The sequence below is a fragment of the Amaranthus tricolor genome, chromosome 2, assembly GCF_026212465.1.
Source record: "Amaranthus tricolor cultivar Red isolate AtriRed21 chromosome 2, ASM2621246v1, whole genome shotgun sequence".
Classification (NCBI taxonomy): domain Eukaryota; kingdom Viridiplantae; phylum Streptophyta; class Magnoliopsida; order Caryophyllales; family Amaranthaceae; genus Amaranthus; species Amaranthus tricolor.
In genome coordinates this window covers 38843996-38866957 of record NC_080048.1, presented here as the reverse complement: position 1 = coordinate 38866957, position 22962 = coordinate 38843996, and the positions used below count along the sequence as shown (strand labels likewise).

Below are 22962 nucleotides of genomic sequence, written 5' to 3'. Positions count from 1 at the left end.
GATATTGGTTGATACTTCCGAGTTCCTACCTCCTTTTCTTTGTTAAGTGCACATTTTGCCTTTGACAATAATAACTATTTGAAAATGTGCCAAGGCAAAGCAATTTCGAGTTTTTGCTTTTCGGTTAAATACAAAAGCAGATGTGATCATTATAACTCAAAAAAAGCAGTTCCAGTAGCAGACTGTTCTTTCGTACGAAAAGCAACACATCACTACACAGGTAGCTGGGTAAAACGACAGACAACCCAGTCATCCAGAAAGCACACCGAGAAACATCAATACTTGGTACAGAAAATTTTTTGGGGGCGACGGAAAGGTGGGGTTTGCAAGACAGCAAGCAGAAGGGCCGGGCCATTCAAACCAAGGACGACAAGTATCTTCAACTAGAGCCCTGCAACCGGAGAAGCTGGATGATATACATACAGAAATAGTTGCAACAGGCCTACAACTTGCTTAACCTGTGTTCTGCATGCCAGCAGCAATACCCTTCATGGTCAAGATAAGGGTATCCTCAAGGCCGGGAGGATACTCGCTGGTAGGGTTGAGCTTCACAAGTTCCGCTGCTGGGCTGTCTGAATCCATTATTTCCTTTGATAAGTGCGGCCTCTCAGTCACATGGAAATTAGGATCACGAATCCGCTTCAGGGTATATGCTTGGCAGACATTAAGGGTTGTGGTGTAAGGATCACGAAGTCGGAGTCTTTGTTTCAAGTAAGGGTCTGCATCCAGTAAGTCCTTGTGTCCAGCAACCTGTTCAAAAACATGACACTTTTAGTTTGCTCACAGCTGACTCGTGAATAAAAGGCGGAACATATCTTTGGATGGAGGAAGTAATATAAACAGACAAATCACTGTCACATGGTCCACTAATCTCCTTGAAAATCGCGAATCAAAAAAACGGACAATGGTCGATTTTGGGCTATTTTAGGGTCGTTTTGAGCGAATCACGAATTCAAAAAGCGAATTAACTGCGAATTATGTTACATTGAAACATATATTTTACCTCCAAGAGAAGTTGTTTTGTATCTTCATAAACAGACAAATCACTATCACATGATCCACTAATCTCCTTGCAAATCGCGAATCAAAAAAACTGGATTATGGTGATTTTGGGCTATTTTAGGGTCTATTTAAGCAAATCGTGAATTCGAAAAGCAAATTAACTGCGAATTATGTTACACTGAAACAAGTATTTTACCTCCAAGAGAAGTTGTTTTGTTTCTTCATAACTTTTTCGTAAGTGTTCCCCGAAAGGCTTCAACTCCTCCGACACGAGAAGTTTGTCATATAGAGCAGCAATTCCAGGGTCCCCCTTAGCAAAAACCATTTCAAGCAAGTCAATAGTCACTCTGAAGAAAGACCATTGATTATACATCTCTTTGAGCATCGTAAGATTCCTAATATCTTTTTCGCTGACATGCTTAAATGCCGCTCCAAATCCGAGCCACACGGGTAGATGGAATCTGGTTTGTGTCCATGCAAATATCCAAGGAATCGCACGAAGAGATTCAATTCCTCCACTTGGTTTACGCTTGGAAGGACGACTTCCAATATTCATACGTCCATACTCCAATTCCGGTGTTGCCTACAGCACAAGTAAATAAAGTGTGAAAAAACATTAATATGGAAAGCAATAAATGACATCCATAAAGGGAATTGCTATAAAACAGGGAAACCAAGAACAAATATAAAATTACAAAGTTACGGGTAACTTACAAGGCGGAAGTACTCAACAAAACGAGGCTCATGGAAAACAACCGAGCGATATTCCTTGGTGGCGACAATAGCCATCTCATCCAAAAGTGCACGCCATTCTGGCTTAGGAGAGATCGGAGGATGCATTCCGTGCTCGAGTGTAGCGGCCGTGTATCGTTGCAATGTCCTAAAGCACAAATGCTCCTCTCCAAAGGATTGTTCAATTACCTCACCTTGTACCGTGACACGTAGTGATCCATGAATAGTATCGGGTGGCTGAGCCAAAATGGCGAGATGAGTGGGACCCCCTCCTCTTCCTACAGTCCCTCCTCGCCCATGAAACATGGTAAGCTTCACGCCGAATTCCTTAGCTACTTGAATTAGTTCCTCCTGGACTTTGTACAACTGCCATGCGGCTGACAGACGACCAGCATCCTTTCCCGAGTCAGAATATCCAATCATGACTTCTTGCACCCCATTAATCCTATTCTTATACCAATCAATCGAGAAGAGACGAGTCAGGGAAGCAGGAGCGGCCTCTAGATCAGCAAGCTTCTCAAACAGCGGGACAACTCTTAAAGGATTCTTGATATGACATTCGCGTTGGAGAAGCTCAACAGCAAGAACGTCAGATGGTGCGGTAGCCATGGAGATAATGTAGGCACCAAAGTTATCGGATGGGAGTTCTGAGATTACACGAAATGTGTCTAAAACATCAGCAATTTCTTCGGTCTTAGGGAGATCAGGGCCAAATAGAGGACGCTTTCCGCACAATTCAGACAAAAGCCACTCTTGTCTCTTCTCTTCTGACCAGTCTCGGTAAGACCCAACACCAAGATATGTAGTAATGGCATCCATCACATCAGTGTGTCTATCAGATTCTTGTCTAATATCAAGCCTTACAAGAGAGAGCCCAAAAGTGGAAACTTGTCGCATAAAGTCAAGAAGAGTCCCATCAGCAATGGGTCGATCACCACAAGCACAAAGTGATCTGTAGCATAGCTCAAGAGGCTCCAAAAACTACAACAATAAATAAAAGCAACGAAAAAATGAGATTCATGAGCCAACACCAATAACGAATAAGAAGATAAAGATCAACTTAAATGGTCAATTATGGTTAGAGCCAATGTGTAAAAAGGTCACGGGTTCAAATCTCAACCATCCTTCATTTAAAGTGGAATATTTAGCGCCAGGTATGAGGAGGGTCTGTGTTGCATCCGCACTTGTAGGCCAAAGGGCTCTCGCGTGAGGATGCGTGTTAGAGTATATAACATATTCTGAGGCCTCAACCGTTAGCTTAAACTTTTGGTTGAGTTGGTTCCTTTAACAATTATAACATCAGTTAACAAAAACGGTTCTAATAAATATTTCCCAAACAAGAGCGATCAGTACCACAATTCAACATACAAAACACTTGAAACAGAAAGCAATCACGAACAAGCTAAACGATAAGCAATAAATTTATGTTAGTTAAATTTTTATTAGTGACACAACATCAAGAACACCTAACCTGATCAATGTGTGTGAAGGTTGCTTCTTCGGGAACATCAGAGGCCCCGTTTGACAATAACTGACGAGCATGTTCACGAGTATTATAGAGTTTATCTCTCACATCAGCAAGAATAACCCGATAAGGCTCATTAGGGGGAATTCTTTGCCAAAACTCTGTAAAAATTTATAGAAGAAAAATGCCTTTTCAATAACTAATATGACCTCAATCCCTTTCAGCTCAAACAAGGGAAAGGAAATATAGTAAACAAAGCGTATGGAATGACATCGTTCTGGCGTTCTCCTACGGTCCTACCTCAGCTACAATTAAGAAAACATATGTTTACTTTTTACATATGGAAGATAGAGTTAGGCATACCAATATAATGTTTGGCATCACCCTTTGAATGTCCATGCATTTCGTGGGCTCGAGCACGGAGTTCATCATTGCATCTCCACATGGAGAGCTGTTAGGATAGAAATAATACAAAAGGCTTAAAAACTACAATATGAGATCTTAGTTAGATTGACCGAGCAAAAAGTATTGTTCCATACCTCGAACATGAGGTCCTCTATCTGAGAGAAATACATATTAGCTGCCATCATTCTAGCCAACAAGCATACATCTCTTGTAACTTCTGGTGTTACTCTTGGATTTCCTATAGTTCAAATTAAAACAGATTATGTGAAACAATGTCATTTTGACACACTAATCATTGAACTAACAACTCACAATTATTTGTGCACGTTTTAGAATGTAATTATACATTTTGGTGTTCAGTATTTTTATACTTAATGCATGCAATTTTCTTTAATAATTTGTAAAGGTGTAAGGGCTCCATTTTGAAAGAAATTGCAAAAAAAAAAATATAGGGCCTCATAATCTTTGCTTCGCCCCAAATAAAAATTACGTCTGAAATATCAATCAACAGCTACATTAAGCACAATCAAGTCTTGGGTAAAAATTTCACTACTTCCAAAATGACTAGCAATACTTATGATACTCCTTTAAGGAATACCAAATAGTGCTAACACATCAATAAACTTGCCACAAAAAAGAGATCATACCATCTCGATCACCACCCATCCAAGATGAGAACTGAATGAGAGGGGCATTATAGGGAACACGCTCATTGATCCCTATATTTTTCAATGCGGTGTCAACACGTCTTAGAAATTTTGGAACACCTTTCCAAATTGTCTCATGGAAGTAGCTCATTCCGGCCCTCATCTCATCCTGCGGAGTTGGTTGAGTCCTCCTGATTTCATCTGTACGGAATGCAGCTTGAATCTAAACAAAAAATGGCATATTGAGATTTCAATATTTCGAGACTTACTGAAATCCTAAAGTAAAAGTAAAAAACACTTCCCTACTAAAAACCAACTCATACCTCTCTTTGGAGAGCTTCATCAAGCTCTTGCTTGTCATCTGGGGTAATATCTTTTGCATACAATTGGGTCAAACATTCTCTAATCCTGAAAAGAAAAAAGAGTAGTTCCCATTCAGAAAGACCCAAGAGACAAAACATGCTTTAGATATAAAAAAGTATGTGCAACGGAACTGAGGATAAAGCCATGTCAAAGCCATGCTTGATGCCATAACAAAGTCTAAAATCGAGTATCATAGGCACCGCTACAATTACCATAACCAACGAAATCCTCAGCGTAAGCAGTAATTTTCCATTTTGAAAAAATTACAAGTCATAAAGTAGATCGATCGAACCTCCCATGTTTCTGAAGCAAAGATCTACGAACAGATTGGGTAGGATGAGCAGTTAGAACCAAGTCAACTGTCTGGTTTTTCAAGGTAGCAAAAACTTCTTCAGGGGATTTCTTCAAATCCACCACAAGCCTTCTTAGAGTTTCTTCGATATCAGACTCAGTTGATGCAGAACTCTCATCAGCAAAATCTCCTTTCTTAATTTTTTTGATTCTCCTTCGATAAGCAATCTGAACTTCCTCAGCCAGATTAGACAGATTAAGCATGTGCGAAAATGATTTCGCGATTACAATGGAATCTCCCGCGTCCAAACTAGTTATCATGTTTCCGAGCTCTTCCAACTTTTTAGTATCACGAGTCCTTTCGTATTCAGCAGCATGCTCATACAGTTCTTGAACCTAATCCATGCATACTAATCAATTAATTACACATATATCATTACAATTGAAACATTCATCATTACCTACATAAATCATCACTTAAAGACAACAAAATATTCTCTAAACGTCCAAAATTAATATAACCCACAATATCAAAGCATGGTTTTCACTTAAGGAAGCAAAAGAGAAAAAACAAATGGCAATAGTTCAACAAAAATTCTCCAAGAACATGACACATCACTACCATGAATGTCAGATAGCAAATCGTTTATCTTTCCTTCCGCTAAAACCAAACACATGTTCAATCTCATCATCATCATCACATCATATCCAGTATATCTCACTCATAAAAGCTATGATCAAGGTTTGGGTTTGATTGGATGACGGCAAATCATACCCTTATCATAGTCGGTATAAACCAAAAATACTCAAATGGCAATGTAATGTATTAGTAGTACTCGTTACTCTTCTTTTTCCACGAAATCAATACAAGTTATACACCAAAGAAGTCCCCCCAAACAAAAACCATTAGGTAACGAAATGTGCTTTCATGATCAAGCTAAGTTTTTTTGAACTTTGAGGAGTCTCTTTTGTGGTAAACCAAAAAGCGCAGTCCGGAGATGATTCATAACAATCAACACTATTATTCCAACCACTGCTACTTGAGCTCTTATATTAACCTCAATCAGCTACACATCTAAGATTTTCCAACTTGAAAAATAGACAGTTCAGCCCTTCTATGTAACAAAAACAGGGATTTAATTTCTCATAATAGCTAATGTAGAAACTTATTCCATCTCTCAAATTATCCTCTAGTTTGGACTTTGGATAACAAACCAACATGGAGTAGTAGTACATAATAAGCAAAATCACATGGAGATCTAATACAAAACAACAACAAATAACAAGGAAGCCTTAATCCCAAAATATAGGAATCAACTACATAGCTTTATAAACCAATAAATCAGTTCAAGTGGCCGGTGTAAAATCTGATACTCCCACCAAAAATAAAACGAGACCAATGCTAATATTACTTATCAAACCAGAATATTCCCATATGTGTACTTTTCAGAACTCAATAACATTAGCACCCACTTTAATACACTCAAAAATATATGAAACACCTACAACAACCTTACGCATGCTCAAAACCACATCTAGTAGTCAAAGAAAGCAACCACACCCAACTATCATAACAACATTTTAGGGGCTCTATGCGGTCAAAACTTTACACATGCCCAAAACCAGAAAGCATCAATGCAAATTAGAGGTGTTCATTCAGCTTATCGGATTAATTTCGGTCAGGTGTTTCGAGTCGATTCAAAATAAATTTTATGTCCACATTGGTTTTAACTTAGTTATAAACTCGTTTTGAAGTCGGTTAGTCGGGTCAAAGTTGGATTTGGTTACAACAATGTGTAAATATCAAATTTGTTTTAAACACCTCAACAATAACAATATTTTAAGCCTTGTGCAATGGTGCACTTTACACATGTCTGAAACCAGAAAACAACCAAATCCAACTATCATGACAAAATTATAGGAGCTATGAGATCAATCACTTTACACGTGCCCAAAACCAGAAAGCAACCAAATCCAACTATCATAACAATATGTTAGGAGTATGTGGTCTATCACTTTATACATGCCTAGAACTAGAAAGCAACTAAATTCAACTATCATAACAATATTTAAGGCAGCCTATTCAGTCGAACACCTTAGAAATGCCTAAAAAAAAGCAACCAATCCAACTATCATAATAATATAAAACTGAAAGTTAAATCTTTAACTAAAACAAATTACTTCCAAAAAAAAGTAAAATTAGTAGATAGATTGTAATACCGTTTCTCTGATTTCTCCACCATGTAAAGACTCAAGAATATCAAGAAAACGATCAAGCAATAAAGCATCATACTCCACAAGCTTATCATCCTCAGAAACTTTCTTAGGAGCAAGCAATCTCAACTGAGCATCAATTGAAGTCAATTTCTCCAACTTCACAGTAGACATAACTTTTTTTTTTACTTTATTTCAAAAACGCACAAATTTTCAATCTCTAAAAATGCAAAATTAAGTTAAAAAATCTTCAAAAATATAGAAAATAACAAAAAAATCAATAAAAAGGCACTAACTTTTCCTCTCTTTTTAGAAAGTGAAATAAAGTGTGTGAAAAATATTGATGATAATCATGAAAAAGTATGCATAAATTTGTAGGTATTGTAGGTTATCAAACACAAGATGACTAATTGGGTTGGTAGAGGATAATGGGTTTCTTTTTGTGATGATGAAAGTGTGGAGAGGGAAGGGGGATTGGATTAGAGGCTATTGTGAATTGTGAGTGATATTGTTGGTATAAATCTTGATGGGGATTGGGGAATGGTGAGGAGATTCTAGAAAATGTTAGTAAAGATCAAATCTTTATAAAGGACTGCCACTCACTTGCAGACTGTTAACCCATCTACATGAAACAAAACAACATAACCTACCTTACACCAAGATTCATTGCCTCCTTGGCTTTGTGCTAACTAATATATAAAACAAATTGCTCTGAGAACGGTCTTTTTAAATAAATTGGCCGACACATTATATATTTTTTAAAATATTGTAAGTAGGCATTAAGAATGATATAAGTAGACATTTACAATATTAAAAGTAGACGTTAAGGATACGGTAATTAAGCATTAAGGATAATATAAGTAAAAACTAAGAATACGATAAATAGATATTAATGTTTAATGGGCTGGGCTTGAGTCTCTTTTTCAAAGAGACAGACTCAAGAGACTAGCTGAATATATAATATTACTCCCTCAATTTCAAAGTAATTATCCCATTTATTTGTTATATTCCTTTCGTTTTTTAAAAAGTTTCTATTTGTCATTTTGAGATGTTTTAATTGTTATTCCCATAGATTTTTTCTATTTATTATAAATTTTGGACAAAAATAACCTATTCATCCTTATTTTAATATTTTAATAATGTTTATGGTTTCCGCATGTCTTCCATTGAATTCATTTTAATATATTAATATATTGGTTTCCACATTATTCCCACCAACTTTATAAAAAAAAATTATTAGTTGTGGTCCCTTTCTTTTAATATTTTTTTAATGTTTATGATTCTCACTTTTCTTCTATCAAATTTATTATTCAATATCTACTATCTAAAAGATTATATTTTTCTTTATTCTTGTAAACTTTTGTGTGGGAACTTCATTAAGTAAGAGAGGGAGTACTATTTAATGATTACTCTTAATTTATATTTTATTGTTAATCTAGATGTCAAAATATAGTCAAGTGAGATCTTATTTGATTTGTCTAAATGTAAATTTTTATTAATATTAGTTTTTTATAATTTTTAATTATACACAATAGAGATTTTATATGATTAAATTAGTGCATTGTATAAAGTGTAAAAATCAATTATGAGTTTTGGTGTTAATTGAAGAGAATATGATAGTGACACTTTTTTGTAAAATCAAATGATAATGGCGATAGTTAAGATTTATAGATAATCTAGTTAGTGAGTATTTGAAGGATTTTTATTTTATCCTTCAGATGTAAATTTGATTCTTATAACCTATAAGACAAATTAAATGCCTTATCTTTTTATCTGTTAAGATTTTCTAACTTATCGTTAGTTATGCCCATAAATAGCTGTACTTGTACATTGTAATTTGTAACTATATCTAAATACCTAATAAGTTACGTAAGTTATTACTATTCAGTGAAATCAATGTTTATTGTTGTGATTGAAATATAATTAATTTCTTGTAGAAAATGTTGAAAAAAAATTTTAAAATGTTATTTTTGATTTTAAAATGCTATAAGTTAAAATGTAATGAAAATAACTAATTGCATGTCTAAATGCTACTTACACATAGACTATTATTTTATACAATAATAGTATTTTTTAAAGGGTATTTTAGCCTCATTAAACCATTAACAATTAATTAAATTGTTAAGATCCACATAAGATGCTTGTTGAAACTAGTAAAATGTCAATTATTTAATCTTTTCGTGTTTTTTTTAAGAAAAATCTAATATATAAGTGGATATTAACATTTAAATAACAATTTTGAAAAGAGGAATTTCCATTAGCTGATGACCAATACTTAAGGGGAAAATTCAATCCATGGAAAAAAAAAATTGTCATATTCGCATAGATCAGTTTATTCAAAAATAAGCCATAGATTAGTTTATTCTCAGCCGATCACCGATTACGAATAGATTGTATTATTAATGATAAATTTCCAAAAAAAACTTTACACAAAAGAATTTCGATGGGGAATTGTAACACCCCGTAATTTATCGGGTTTAAAAGTAAATAAAATATAATAAAATAAAATATAACAAAAATAAAATAAATAAGTGATATTAAATTATATTATTTTACATAGTTAATTATAAGTAATAAAGTAGGTTAAATTTAACGGTAACAAGTTTTATCGCGTACGATGTTATCGCGTGACGTTTCTTGCTGTTTTAACAATAGTATAATAATTGTTTAATTAATTAATTAATAAAAAAAATTAAATAGGGGAAGGGGAAGAGGCAGCCGGTTGTGAAGTGTAAGGGGAGGAGTTTTGTAACTCCTCTCATAAGTGTGAATTATGACACTTAAAGCCATCCATTAAATTGCCTATTAATCCTTAAGCTTCAATTTAAATTTCTCACATTCCTAATCACATTTTAATCTTCTTAGTGAGAAAAAAATTCAGAAAAAAATATTCCCCTTGTTGTTGTTCTTGGTTTCGGCTCAAGAAGAAAAAAAAAACATTTTCTTTGCTCAATCCAATCTTCTAATCAAAGGGTAAGTGAAGTTGTTAATTACTATTTTTATTTATAAGAAATTTTAGTATGGGATTACATAATCTTCTTTCTTTTTATGATGATATCCTATGACTTATTAGGAGGATTGAGTATTTTATATAAGTTTTCTTTAATAATCATTTGATAAAATTGGTTTGTTAAAAGGATTAAATCCTATTTCTATTATATAAAATTTTCCTTGATTTGCATTCTTTAACAAAGCTTAAATTTGTTATAAGAATAAAGTCTATTCAAAGGATAAAATGGATTTATTTTACAATTTATATTTCTCTAGCAAGATTTTAGTTTGTTAAAAGAAATTTTAATTGTATCAATTAAGTAATGTAAGTATCCATGAGTTTATAAATCCTTTAACAAAATTTGATTTGTTTAAAGGATTGTCCTTATATATATGTTTTGTTTCAAAAAAAAAAATGATGATATATGATTTTCTACAAAATTTTAATTTGATAAGAGAATCAAGTACTTAATTTAATTATTATGGGTTATGAAACTTTAATTGCTCTTGAGGGATCTTGTGGATGAGTATATCTTAAGTTGCTAGTTTAATGTTTTTGATGATGGTTTAGATTGTTGATGGGGATTTTATGTATTGTTACATGTGTGGAAATATCAAGTGGATTGTGTGATAGGAGATTTGGTTTTATTTGTTTTATTTTAGTAAAATGTAATTTGGTTTTTGGTTAGGTGTATTTTGGTATGGAGATTTAAAAAGGATTAAATAATTTAAATAGAAAAAAATATATAAAATAAAAATAATTTAAGTAGAAGGAATTTCGGACTGCAACTGCTGCCTCGGTAGTGGCGCCCCGATCCGAGTATTAGGTGTGTTTCGTTGTTGTTTTATTTAACCGATGCGTTTTAAAACTCGTTAAAACGCTTAAAATAATTAAAAATAGTAATCGGATGCTAGAAATTATGAAATTTGGTACCCAAGATAATTGATGCGTTCCGGACGCAGCGGTGAAGTCGGATTTTTAATTTGAATTTTCTAAACTGTCCGAAATGGTCATAAAAGTTTCTGGTCAGAATGTAAAATTTGGAACTATTGGGAGTTTGATGAAAACATTTGAAATTATCAAGTCTTAGTGATATCTTAATGGTATTGAGTGGATTTAATGTGTAAACGCGGTCTAATACGTGATCGTTTTGTGTTATTTAGGACCTCGTTTCATAAGAGGGCGAAATTTTAATTGTGCTTGAACAACGTGTGTTTGCAACGTTCAAAGGTACACACTTAGACCATACTGTTTATATGGTTGTGCAAGTAATGTTGTTTTATTCCTAATCAAGGCATTGTAATCACATAAGGATTAGACACCTCAAATAATATGAAATAATTATGTGGAAATTGAGAATTTATGGATATGTTACCCAAAAGGGTTAACAAATAAATTGGAAAACTATCAACTATTTTTCCCATGGCATTCAGGGATCTTTATGGTCACCATGGGGGTATGCATATTTAGCCTTTGGCGACCCGAACAGGACGGGCAACGTCTTAGGTAGGTGGTTGCCTTGGGATTTGCTCTCCCAAGTGTATTCCACCAAAACAAATTTGGAATATGACTTGTACGACCCGAACAGGACGGGCAACGTTACAAGGTTGGAAATAATGAATAAAGATTACATAATAGAGCCTTTGCATGCTAGGGTAAACACAATGCTTGTATTCAACCTGTTTAGTATATGTATGAAGTCTCTGACGTGTATTGGTTGTTCTTTGGATCCTGCTACGTGTTATCATACAACGTGCAGCAGGTTAACTGCAGGAGGGGGCTGGAGTGAGAATTCAGCTTAGAACCCTGTAACTATTCTAGACTTACTTTGTAATGAGTCTAAATAACTCAGTTTATGTAATCAAAGTTTATGATGTTTTCTTTTTATCTCGTACAATTTTAGTTAGTCTAGAGGCCGGTGGGTTCTCGAGTTGTATGTAAAGACTTCCGCTGATTTGTTTGTTTTGTTTTGTTTGGCGCTGTTTACTTTGTTGACCATATTCCTTTACCGTTGGAACGTTGATGATCCGAGTAAAGATGAGTTTTCTCGCGTCCGTTTGTGAGCCGGATTCATGTTCTCATATGATATTTCCGGGTCACTTAAACCGGGCCGTTACAGGAATTATACAATTTGTGCTTTTTTTTTTTCCAATATTAAGACAACTAATATTTAAGTGGAAAATTCAATCCTTTCAAAGAAAATCTCAGCGCACAAAATTTAATCATTCAATTCATTTCAAAAAAAAAAAAAATATATATTCAAACCATTTTCTTAATCATCGATAATGCAATAGCATGTTGTTGCAAATTCTTCTTGACAAATGCCCTAAAAACAAGTTTACATCCGTTTTTAAGATACTTGGTATGCAAGTATTTTTTATTTTGTTTATTATTTAAACCTATTTTATATTTTACGGGTTAATGTATAAGAAAAATATAGTCAAATAAAATTTTATTTGAATCCTTTAAATATTAAATATTAATTTTTTTGTAATTTTTAATCATGTATTAGAATATAAATGACTAAAAGTCTAAGACAACACATTGAATAACATAACAAAGTAAAATATATGGAGTATAATAAAGGGAAGAAGTACATTCCTATATTCGAATATTCTGTTAAAGATTCCGTCATTTTATTTTATTTTCTGAAAATTCTCTCGAGCAATCATCAATAACAGTCAAAAGTCATACACACCAACACTCCACTTATTGTGCCTATTGTGAAGTCTGAAGAGAAGAATCGAGTTTTCGACATTAATGGAACGAACTTAAGGTTCGTAATTGCTTATCTTCCTCTTTCTTCCATTGATTTTATGGAGAATCGGACACTCGAAACACTTCTAAAATTCTCTCAAACCGAAGCAGTCAAATTGTTGAATCATCACAAATTCGTAATGTTACTGCTCAGTGCTCACTCAGAGATTTCCTTGCAATTCACAAGCAGGAATTATTTGGAATTTGCCGTTGTATTTTCTCACTTAAATTTGATTATAACTCTGAAGGCACTTGATTCATTTGGCCGCATGTTAGAACATCGATAATCAAGGTTAGCCTGCAAACCTAACTATTTCTTTTGTAAATTATCGAATAATTTTAGTTAGTAATTGCAAATTTGATTAGTTTGGAGTTAGAATTCTTCATTTCTAGCGTAACTGGAAAATTCTAATGCCTATTTGTTTATTTTATTTCGTATTTTTTTTTTGCTACTATAAATCTAATTAAAAACCAAAACACAAGTTATAATAGCAAGCTTAATGCATCATGGAAGATCGTAGCAGCTTGGACTTTTGAAATTGCACACTGAAATGTTGTAGATACAATAAATTAATACTTCATTCCTAACTTAGTTAGAAGTGTAAGGAGAAGTATATAGCGTCCTCTCGAGAGACTGAGAGAAAAGTCTTCATAGGATGGCCGAAAGGAGACATGTGATCCCACCGTGTTGTTGTATTGACCGAGTTGTAAAGGTCTTTTAATCTATCAAACCGGTACCACTTACGTGGTAATGGTGTAAAAAACCACATTTTAGACTGGTTAAATGAATATCTCATGGTTTCGGACAATATATGGGAGTTTGACAACCTATTGCTTCACATTCGTTTATGTAGGTTTGGTCATATGCAAAAAAGGGTGAAAAAATGCACAAGAAGTGAAAAGTTGGAGCTTTGAAATGGAAAAGCTTGGTCGAAAATGGCTTCGATAAAATGAATGAAGAATTAAAATTTGCTAGAGGTAGAAATGAATGTAATGAGAAGAGTATATGTGTGGCCTCAAATGCTTCTTGTTGGATTATCGTTTTACATTGGGGCTTTGGTCCCAAGGGCATGTGTCATGCACTAAGTTAGCATGATGGATGTGACGCGTTATCCACCTTGAAGAACAGCTCTTGATGGCTTAAACATGTGACAAACTGTTTTAAGTGGCATAAAGACCTTGCTACGACAACTCTATGTCGCTTTGAGCTGCCCCCCATAATCCAAAAAACTATTATGAAACACTAAAAGAGACTTTAGTTGCTTGTCATATATAGTCTGCTAAAGACAACTACATTAAGGGAAGGCACTAAAGTGCTTGGACTAGTGATAACTAAGCGTGTGGCACAACGAGTACTTTCACATCATAAGGAGACAACTCTTTTAAGAGTTTTGTTGAATTACTACCCGGTGCACAGGAAAAGGTTTGAGAACGTTAATGACATAGTTAGTCTAAGCGTGCGGGGTAGACTATCATGAGAACTAGAGAGCCATAGGTGAGGATTGTTATATTTGGGTCAACAAATGCCTTGAGGAGACAATAAAAGACCTTATCAGTGCCACACTTTGACAAGTTGTCGGAGACAACTAGGGTCGCCACCTTATTGTTGGTTTTATCTTCAATTTGGCTTGAATAAGGAAGTTCTATCCACCAAGATATCCCTCCTATGACTTATAGGCTGAATGGTTAGAGTTTCAATGAATTCTCAGCCAATGCCTGAGATAGTTCTTGAGATTAGGGATAGACATTTCAGAGACTCTGGCGTCATACCCTTATTTTAGGGTCGGCCACACCGAAATCCTAATTTTAAGGGTGTAGAAACTAGACCCATTAGGGTATAAAGTCGAGTCTAGACCGGACTCAAAGCCTAAAAAATAATATTATCATAAGTGGATAAGGACTAGTAAAAAGCTTAATATTGATCAGATTAACTAAAATTAAAGCACTTACCCAAATTACCAACCAAAATAGAAATAGTATATCACCAAGGTAAATCAAAAGCTTAATTTTGTCTCTCTGAGTTTGGCCCCTTTGATCATTTAATGTGAGAATTTTTTTGTCAAATGGGGTAAACTCTATGGGACGAGGGAGTAAAGCTTCAATCGAAAGCTCCGACATAAAGTCATACTTACTAATTGATCCAATGGAATTTGAGTAAAAGTGAAAGCAAATTCTCAGAATAGTTGTAATCATGAAAACATTTTTCATGTAGTTCACAATACTAGTATTTACTTAGAAATAAAGACGATAATAATATAATCCAAAAATGTTCTCTAAAATAAAATTAAGCCAATGAAAATAATTTATACATTAATCCAAAATATTCACGAGTAAAGATGGAAAAAATCTTGCCCGATAAATTATTCAACAAAAAGAATCCAAAACAACTTGCAGACTATCTTGCCCGATAAATTAATTACCAAAAAAATTCCCAAACAACCTAATCTTGTTTGCAAATTGGATCAGTGCGTTCTATTTTGTCTTTGAAAGCAAATTCTCATAATAACTATAAAATTCTACGATTCGATCCCGAGAGCTCTTTTAGATCTAAAGTATAATCTAAATCATCGCAACATTGCTAGTCTTAGAATTTATGCTTGAATTTTGTCGGAATTATGGATTGATCGTTGGTGGTGAATTAGTAGTTGGTCCGATTTTGTATGATATATTTTTCGCTTGATAGGTACCTTTTCGAGCAGCAAAAAATTGTTTTGTAGAAAAATTTAGATGGTAAAATAGTGAATTGATTTATTTGGAGAGGAAGATGAGTGAATCTGTAGAATGAATATTCTTATTCATTGCCAAAAATTGATTACATCAATGGGTATTTATAGTGATGAGTTTGGTTATAAGTTTACTAAAATATCTTAGATATTTTTTTATTTTTTAATTACTTTTTCTAGGTTCTTCTATTATATTATCTTAGATATTTTTATTTTTTAATTCTTTAGTTTAGATATTTTTATGTTTAATTAAAATCCTAGATTTTTCTAGATTATTTTAACACTCCCCCTAATTTGAAAAATCTTGAACTATGAGTTGTCTTCTGAACTCGATAAATCTATCAGTTGATATGGGTTTTGTGAAAATGTCTGTGAGTTGCTCCCCTATCTTGCAGAATTGTAGTTCGATCTCTTTCTTGTCTATTAACTCATGATTGTAGTGATGTCGTATCTCGTTGTGTTTTGATCTGCTATGAAATACTGGATTCTTCACCATTGCTATTGTTGACATGTTGTCGCAGAACATTGTAGTTGGTGTTTCTTGCTTATGTTGTAGATCGATTAATATCCTTCTGAGCCAGACTACTTCACATGCTGCACTTGTTGTTGATGATAAAGCTACTGTCACCTGTTTTTTTGATGACCATGAGAGCACTTAGTTTCTAAGCTGAAATACGTACTCGCTTGTACTTTTTCTATCATCCACGCTTCCAGCCCAGTCGCTATCGATGTATCCCGTGAGCTTGAAATCTTTTTCAGTTTCGTACATGATCCCATAGCTTTTCGTTCCCTTAATGTATCTGAGAATCCTCTTTGCTGCTGTTAGATGATCCTTGCTCGGTTCACTCATGAACCTGGATACGATGTAACAACATTGACTATATCTGGTCTTGTATGTGTGAGATAAGTGAGAGAGCCGACCAAGCTTCGATACATTGCTCTGTCAACTTTTGGTTTGCCATCGTACTTTGATAACTTCTTATTGATTGCCATTGGTGTAGTCAGCGGTTTACATTCACCCATGTTGAATTTCTTGAGAAGGTCTTCTGCATATTTCTCTTGTGATAGAAATATTTTTCCCGGGGTTTGTTTGATTTGTATGCCAAGGAAGTATTTCATTGTACCAAGGTCTATCATCTCGTACTCCTTCATCATAGCCTTTTTATATTCTTCGATCATCGGATGTGTGCTTGTATTAGATTAGATCATCCACGTACATGCATAAAATGAGAAAATTGTTACCTTGTGTCTTGATGTATAGTGAAGGTTCACTCGAACTCTTGATAAAACCATGTTGGAGAAGATAATTGTCGATGTTGTTGTTCCACGCTCGGGGTGCTTGTTTGAGTCCGTACAGAGCTTTTCGAAGGCGGTATACTTTGTCTTCTCGGCCTTTGACGTATCCCTGTGGTTGCTCGACGTACACTTCTTCTTCGAGTTCTACATTTAGAAATGCTGATTTGACATCGAGCTGAAAGACTGGTAGCTAATGTTGTGATGCTAATGCCAGGACTGTTCTGATTGTCTCCATGCGGAGAAGTGGTGCATATGTTTCATTGAAGTCGATTCTTGGTTGTTGCACATATCCCTTTGCTACGAGCCCTTTGCTTTGTACTTGTTGATGGAGCCATCATCCTTATGTTTCACCTTGTAGACCCACTTGAGTCCGATGACGTCCTTGTCTTGTGGTTTGTCTACAAGTTCCCATGTGTGATTCTTCTCGATCATTTTGATTTCTTCGTTCATAGCCTCAATCCATGTTTCTTCTTGTGCAGCTTCATGTTTGTGGCTCACTAGAGAAGAGAGCAATCATTGCTTGGTCACAATGGTAATCTTATAGCCATGATAGCGGTTGCCGATCTCGTGTTGATCTTCGGGCTTCTTGATGTTGAGGAGTTGAATGTGATGTTTGGCTTCTTGAGCTTGGGGATAATCTTGTACTTCCAGGTGTGCTTGGACTCGGAGATGATGGGTTTGTTGGTTGGTTTGCTCCGTCTTTTTCACTTGGATCTCTTGGGAGAGTATCTCCTTCGCGAGCTTCAATTTCTTTTTCTTTCCATGTCTATTTCGCTGCTTCGTCGATAATTACGTCTCTAAAGATGATTAATTTTTTAGATTCAGGCTTGTAAAGGCAATATCCTTTTGTTTCGTGACTGTATCCAAAGAATATGCATTTTTCTTCCTTCTCATCGAGCTTTTCCCGATTCTCCTTTGGGATGTGGGCATAAGCCACGCATCCGAACACTTTGAGGTGCTCTACTCTTGGCTTTCTCTTGTGCCAAGCTTCATATGGTGTTAAATCTTTAACTACTTTTGTGGGAGATCTATTGAGGATATATACTGTCGTGTCAACAGCTTTGGCCCAGTATCTTTTGGGTAGATGTTTACCCTGCATCATGCTGCGGCCATCTCTGCTATAGTGCGGCTTTTCCTTTCTGCGGCACCATTTTTTTGAGGTGTATGCCTTGCTGTAAGTTCTCTTTTAATTCCATGCTTTTTACAAAAACTGTTGAATTCGTTGCTTGTAAATTCTCCGCCACGTTCCGTTCTAAGAATCTTAAGAGAATGTCCACTTTGATTTTCTGTGAGGGCTTTGAATTGCATGAAGTGGGAAAAAGCTTCTGTGTTTTTCTCCAGAAAATATACCCACATCATGCGGGAGTAGTCATCTATGAACAAAAGAAAATATCTTTTTCCGCTAAGAGACGAATTCTTAGTAGGACCCCAGATATCTGCATGAACAAGCTCTAGAGGAGCCTTGGCCCTTCAAGATGCGGTAGGAAACGACAATCTATGCATCTTGCCATATATACAGCCTTCGCAAATTTTTCTTTCATTTTTTATTGATGGTAGTCCAATTACCATTTCCTTTTGTTTTAATAATTTTAGACTGTTAAAATTTAGATGCCCGAATCTCAAATGCCCATAAGGTGTATTCATCATTTATTGAGCTTAAAGCCAATTTTTCTTTCAAATGACATTTTTAATGGGAATATTGTGTTAGGAGCCATTTCGACAATTGTTATTATCCGACCCTTATTTTTATCATAGATTTGACATTTGTTATACTCAAATTTAACCACATATACTTTTTTAATTAATTGGCCTACACTTAATAAATTTTGTGCAAGTCCGGGAACATAGAAAACATCATAAATTAATTTTGATGAGCCATTTTTTGTTTTAACAGCGATTGTCTCTTTTCCGGCGACATCTTTTTTTTTTACCGTTGCCAAGTGTGATGTGTGTTTTAACATTTTTGTCAAGAGTGGCAAAATAATTTTTATTGCCAGTGATGTAATTTGAACAACCCCTATCAATATACCATATCTCACTTTTTCTTGTGCATTTAATCCAGTGTAAAATATTTGTTCTCCGGAATTATTGTTTTCGGAATAGTTTGCTTCTTCTTTTTGTCGATACAAACAATCTTTTTGGAGGTGATTGTGTTTTTTACACCTCTTACATTTATACCGACAATCATTAGTATCGTGGTTAGTTTTCTTACATAATTTACAATAAAGGTCAGTTTCATTATTTACTCGACTCCATTGATTTTTAAAATTTCTTCTCCCCTTGCTACGACGATTAGTTGATGTTTTTCCTTTTTCATAATTTTTACGATGACTATTTTTATTTTCACCATTAGAAAGTTTTAATTTAGTTTAAAAAACTTTTTCTAGTAGTTCTTCGTTAAATCTTTTTAATCTATTTTCATGTGCAAGTAATGATCCCATTAGTTCGGGTATACTTAATTGAGATAGTTATGATCTTGGCTGACTTGTCTGAAAATATTGTCTTGCGGTTCTGGAAAGATCAGAAATGGGATCGAGATGGGCACTCAAGGGTTCATGGATTCTTCTCATTGTTTTATTGCCTTGTTGGGCTATTTTTTTATCTGTGAGTTGGGATTGGGTGGATTGTTTCCCTCTTCCACAGTAATTTTGGTAAATTTCAACTTTCATTGTCAGAATCTGTTGATGGGAAATGTTTGAGGGTTGTGTCCATTCTCCTTTTTTATCAGGGTTCTTGGGGTTTATAGAGGTCTGTGATGAATTGGGGGACCCATTAGGCCATTGGGTCGAAAACGGGTTCAATTGCTTTTGTTTTTATTCACCTCATCTTTCTTTTTTTTTCCTGCAACCATACATATGTTTTTTTTGAAGCAGAGGGTGGTAATGTTTCCATTTTGAACCTGACGTTCTTGTTGGGTGTCCTTTTGAATGAGTGGTATAATGATGACAAGTGGGTGAATTCTAGAGACTCAGAGAAGAAATTTCTCATCACTTTTGTGTGTATGCTTGTTCTGGAACATGTCTACTCTCCTGAGCTCTTACTATGGGGATTGTTGATGTTGTTTTGATTTTTCTGGTAATGGATGAATGCCAGTGGCTGATCACCGATCCCCGGAAAACACCATTGGCTATGATATCTTGAAGAAATTCATAGTGCGGAATTCAGTTTGGGTTTAATCCGGTAAATACTGGATTTGTATTAATTATTCAATGAGAGAAACACCTCTATTTATACATCATTTGACCATCCAATAAGAAAATTTAATATTACGGAATATTAAGATTAAGGAAACTAAATCAGAATAATGCTCCCTCCTATGCAGCCTAAATGTCCTATTTGACTTTTTGCGGATTTTAATGTGAGTCAAAATGAGACCCTTAGGGTAAGAGAGAGTGATGTTATGCGTTTTTAATGACTTGATTAGAAAATTAATAATTCCCTCCAAATTTTAATGTATTTGTTGGAATATTAAATTGGTGAATATTTTTCACCTTCAAAAAGTGGATAATTTTTTTTAATAGCTGGAAATTACGTAGTTCAGGTTAATTACCTAAAATACATACGTCCTACAATTACAATATACACTTAGTCCGGAAAAAAAATTACATAGTTCGATTTCTTAATCTCGTCCAGCCTTCTCAAATCTTCAACAGCCTCGGTGTAGTTCAAATCTTTGTTGATCATGTGGGTGTGGATTTTTTTGCGGTCTTCGACTTCAGATTTTGAACGTTAACCAAAAAAAATAAATGCATTAAACTTCTCATAAATTGCCACCGTATGGTAAACAACTAAAATTTCATTTTTTTGTAAAAAAATCATCATTGTACGATCCCATTGTAAATCAAAAAAATCAAATTGGATGTCCAAAAAAATACAGAGATCAGGTGCCAAAAATGAAAACAGAAACCTAAACATCAAACACAAAACAGATTAGGCGCCAAAATGAAAACAAAACCCCAAACAGCAAACACAGACTGAAAACAGAAACCCAAACAGCAAACACTAACAAAACCCCAAATAGCAAACACAAACTGAAAACAGAAACCCAAACACTAGATACAAAATGAAAACAGAAACCCAAACAGCAAACACCAATGAATATAGGTGCCAAAATGAAAAATGAAAACCTAAAAGCATTATAACATTGGCGCCACTATTGAATACAACACACAAGGAGCTCATTGCCATAAATACTAAGTGACTCGATAACATTAATTACACCCACAAAATGGCAGGAACTAAGAATTTGTCCAGCCAACAAAAAACACTAATCATGCAAAAATTATTGACCAAATTAAACAAGAAGGGTAAACCGATGCTTGGTACGATTAATGAACTTGCAACAGAGTACCAAGTCTCTAGGAAAACAATAACCAGATTATGGCAGGAAGTTCAGAAGCAAAGGGAGAACAACAACACAGCATCAATCAACAACAAGAGGATTAGGAGACAAGCACCCAATAAAATTCAATTTGATGACGAGAAGTTCAAGTCCATCAAATTTTAATTCAAAGGGACTCAACATTCAGTGGAAAAGCAAATGCAAGTTTCACAGTCAAGTGTATGCAAGTGGAAGAAGGATAGAATAATTAGAAAGCATACAAACGCAATCAAACCCACACTGAATGATAACAACAAACTACACAGGTTAAGGTTTGCATTATCTAAGTTGCAATATGATGAAAACAATGATTCTTTCCAATTTAAACCACATACTAACATTGTTCACATTGATGAAAAACATTTCTATTTAACCCGAGAATCACAGACTTACTACCTAGCTTCGGGTGAAGTAGAACCACATCGTGAATGTCAATCCAAATGATTCTTTCCAAAAATAATGTTTATGTGTGCTGTTGCAAATCCAATTTATTTAACTAATGGTGACGTGTTTTTTGATGGTAAGATAGGGATATGACCTTTTATACTCAAGAGCCTGCCAAAAGGAGCTCAAAGAATTGAAAGAGGGGGGAATTGGAGACCAAACCAGTACAGTCAATAACCAAAGAGCGATCAATGCTCATCACTAATGTCATACCCACAATAAGAGCAAAGTGGCCAAACGGAATGTCAAAGCACATTTTCATTCAACAAGATAATGTAAAGCCACAAATAGCACATAATGACAAGGAATTCATGGAGGAGGCAATGAAAGATGATTTTTTTATACAACTTGTACAACAACCACCAAATTCACCTGACATGAACGTACTAGACCTAGGTTTTTTAGGTCAATTCAGGCTTTGCAATATCAAAATGCAGCCTACAATGTACCACAATTACTAAGTGCTGTGAACAATGCCTTTAACAATTTAAGTGCATAATGTTTGAGATTTGTATTCATTACATTACAAACTTGCATGATTGAAACCATGAAAAGGCAAGGGGGTATTGACTACCACATCCCACACATGAACAAAACAAAGACTGCTAGGGAGGGGACATTATCTGACTATCTTAGTGTGGACAAACAATTAGTGGTTGAATCTCTTCAACATTTATTCACAAGAATGAGTTCAGAGACAATGAACCAATTGGTTGACATGATAGGGTATCAAGGGGGTCTTTATGAAGCCCTAAGTAATGATGCACAATAGTAATACCACAGAATTGGAACCAGAAACTATAAGAACAACATTCAATTTTTCATAAAAGAAGGCCAACAGGAAGCACAAATCTCAGGGCAGAACAAGAACCAACAGAACTGGAACCAGAAACTACAACAACATCAGTCGTTTTTTTGTAAAGGAAGGGAAACAAGAAGCACAAATACAACAGAACAAGAACCAACAGAACTGGAACCAGAAACTACAACTATAGCAAACAATTTTTTGTAAAGGAAGGGCACCAGGAAGCAGAAACAGAACAGAACAACAACCAACAAGGCAACAGCAAATGCAAAACCCAAAACAACAGAAAGGGAAAACCACTTACCAAGTGAAGCGTAAAACTCATGCATTTTTTGGACAAATTTTTGAGATCTTGAAAATGGGATGTTTTAGATATAAGCAACAAGTTTAAAAATTTTGATGTTGTTTAAAATGAAACATTTGTACTCATGTTTACAGTAATGAA

At 34.7% G+C, this 22962-nt stretch overlaps 1 protein-coding gene and 1 long non-coding RNA gene across 2 annotated transcripts; one reads left to right on the top strand and one right to left on the bottom strand.

Annotated features, from left to right (window-relative positions):
• Positions 1 to 110: 110 nt before the first annotated feature.
• Positions 111 to 7786, bottom strand: LOC130806734 (phosphoenolpyruvate carboxylase-like). The gene is made up of 10 exons (XM_057671930.1): positions 7126 to 7786; positions 4907 to 5301; positions 4575 to 4659; positions 4252 to 4474; positions 3739 to 3842; positions 3563 to 3650; positions 3206 to 3360; positions 1717 to 2715; positions 1199 to 1585; positions 111 to 750 (listed from the first exon to the last, which is right to left on the bottom strand). Exons 1-10 carry the CDS (start codon positions 7291 to 7293, stop codon positions 454 to 456), a joined length of 2901 nt encoding a protein of 966 aa, XP_057527913.1. The 5' UTR covers positions 7294 to 7786; the 3' UTR covers positions 111 to 453.
• A 4909-nt stretch (positions 7787 to 12695) lies between these two features.
• LOC130806529 (uncharacterized) lies at positions 12696 to 22962 on the top strand. Its single transcript, XR_009040319.1, has 3 exons — positions 12696 to 13160; positions 13723 to 17279; positions 17367 to 22962. It is a non-coding gene; the product is annotated as an uncharacterized LOC130806529 (long non-coding RNA).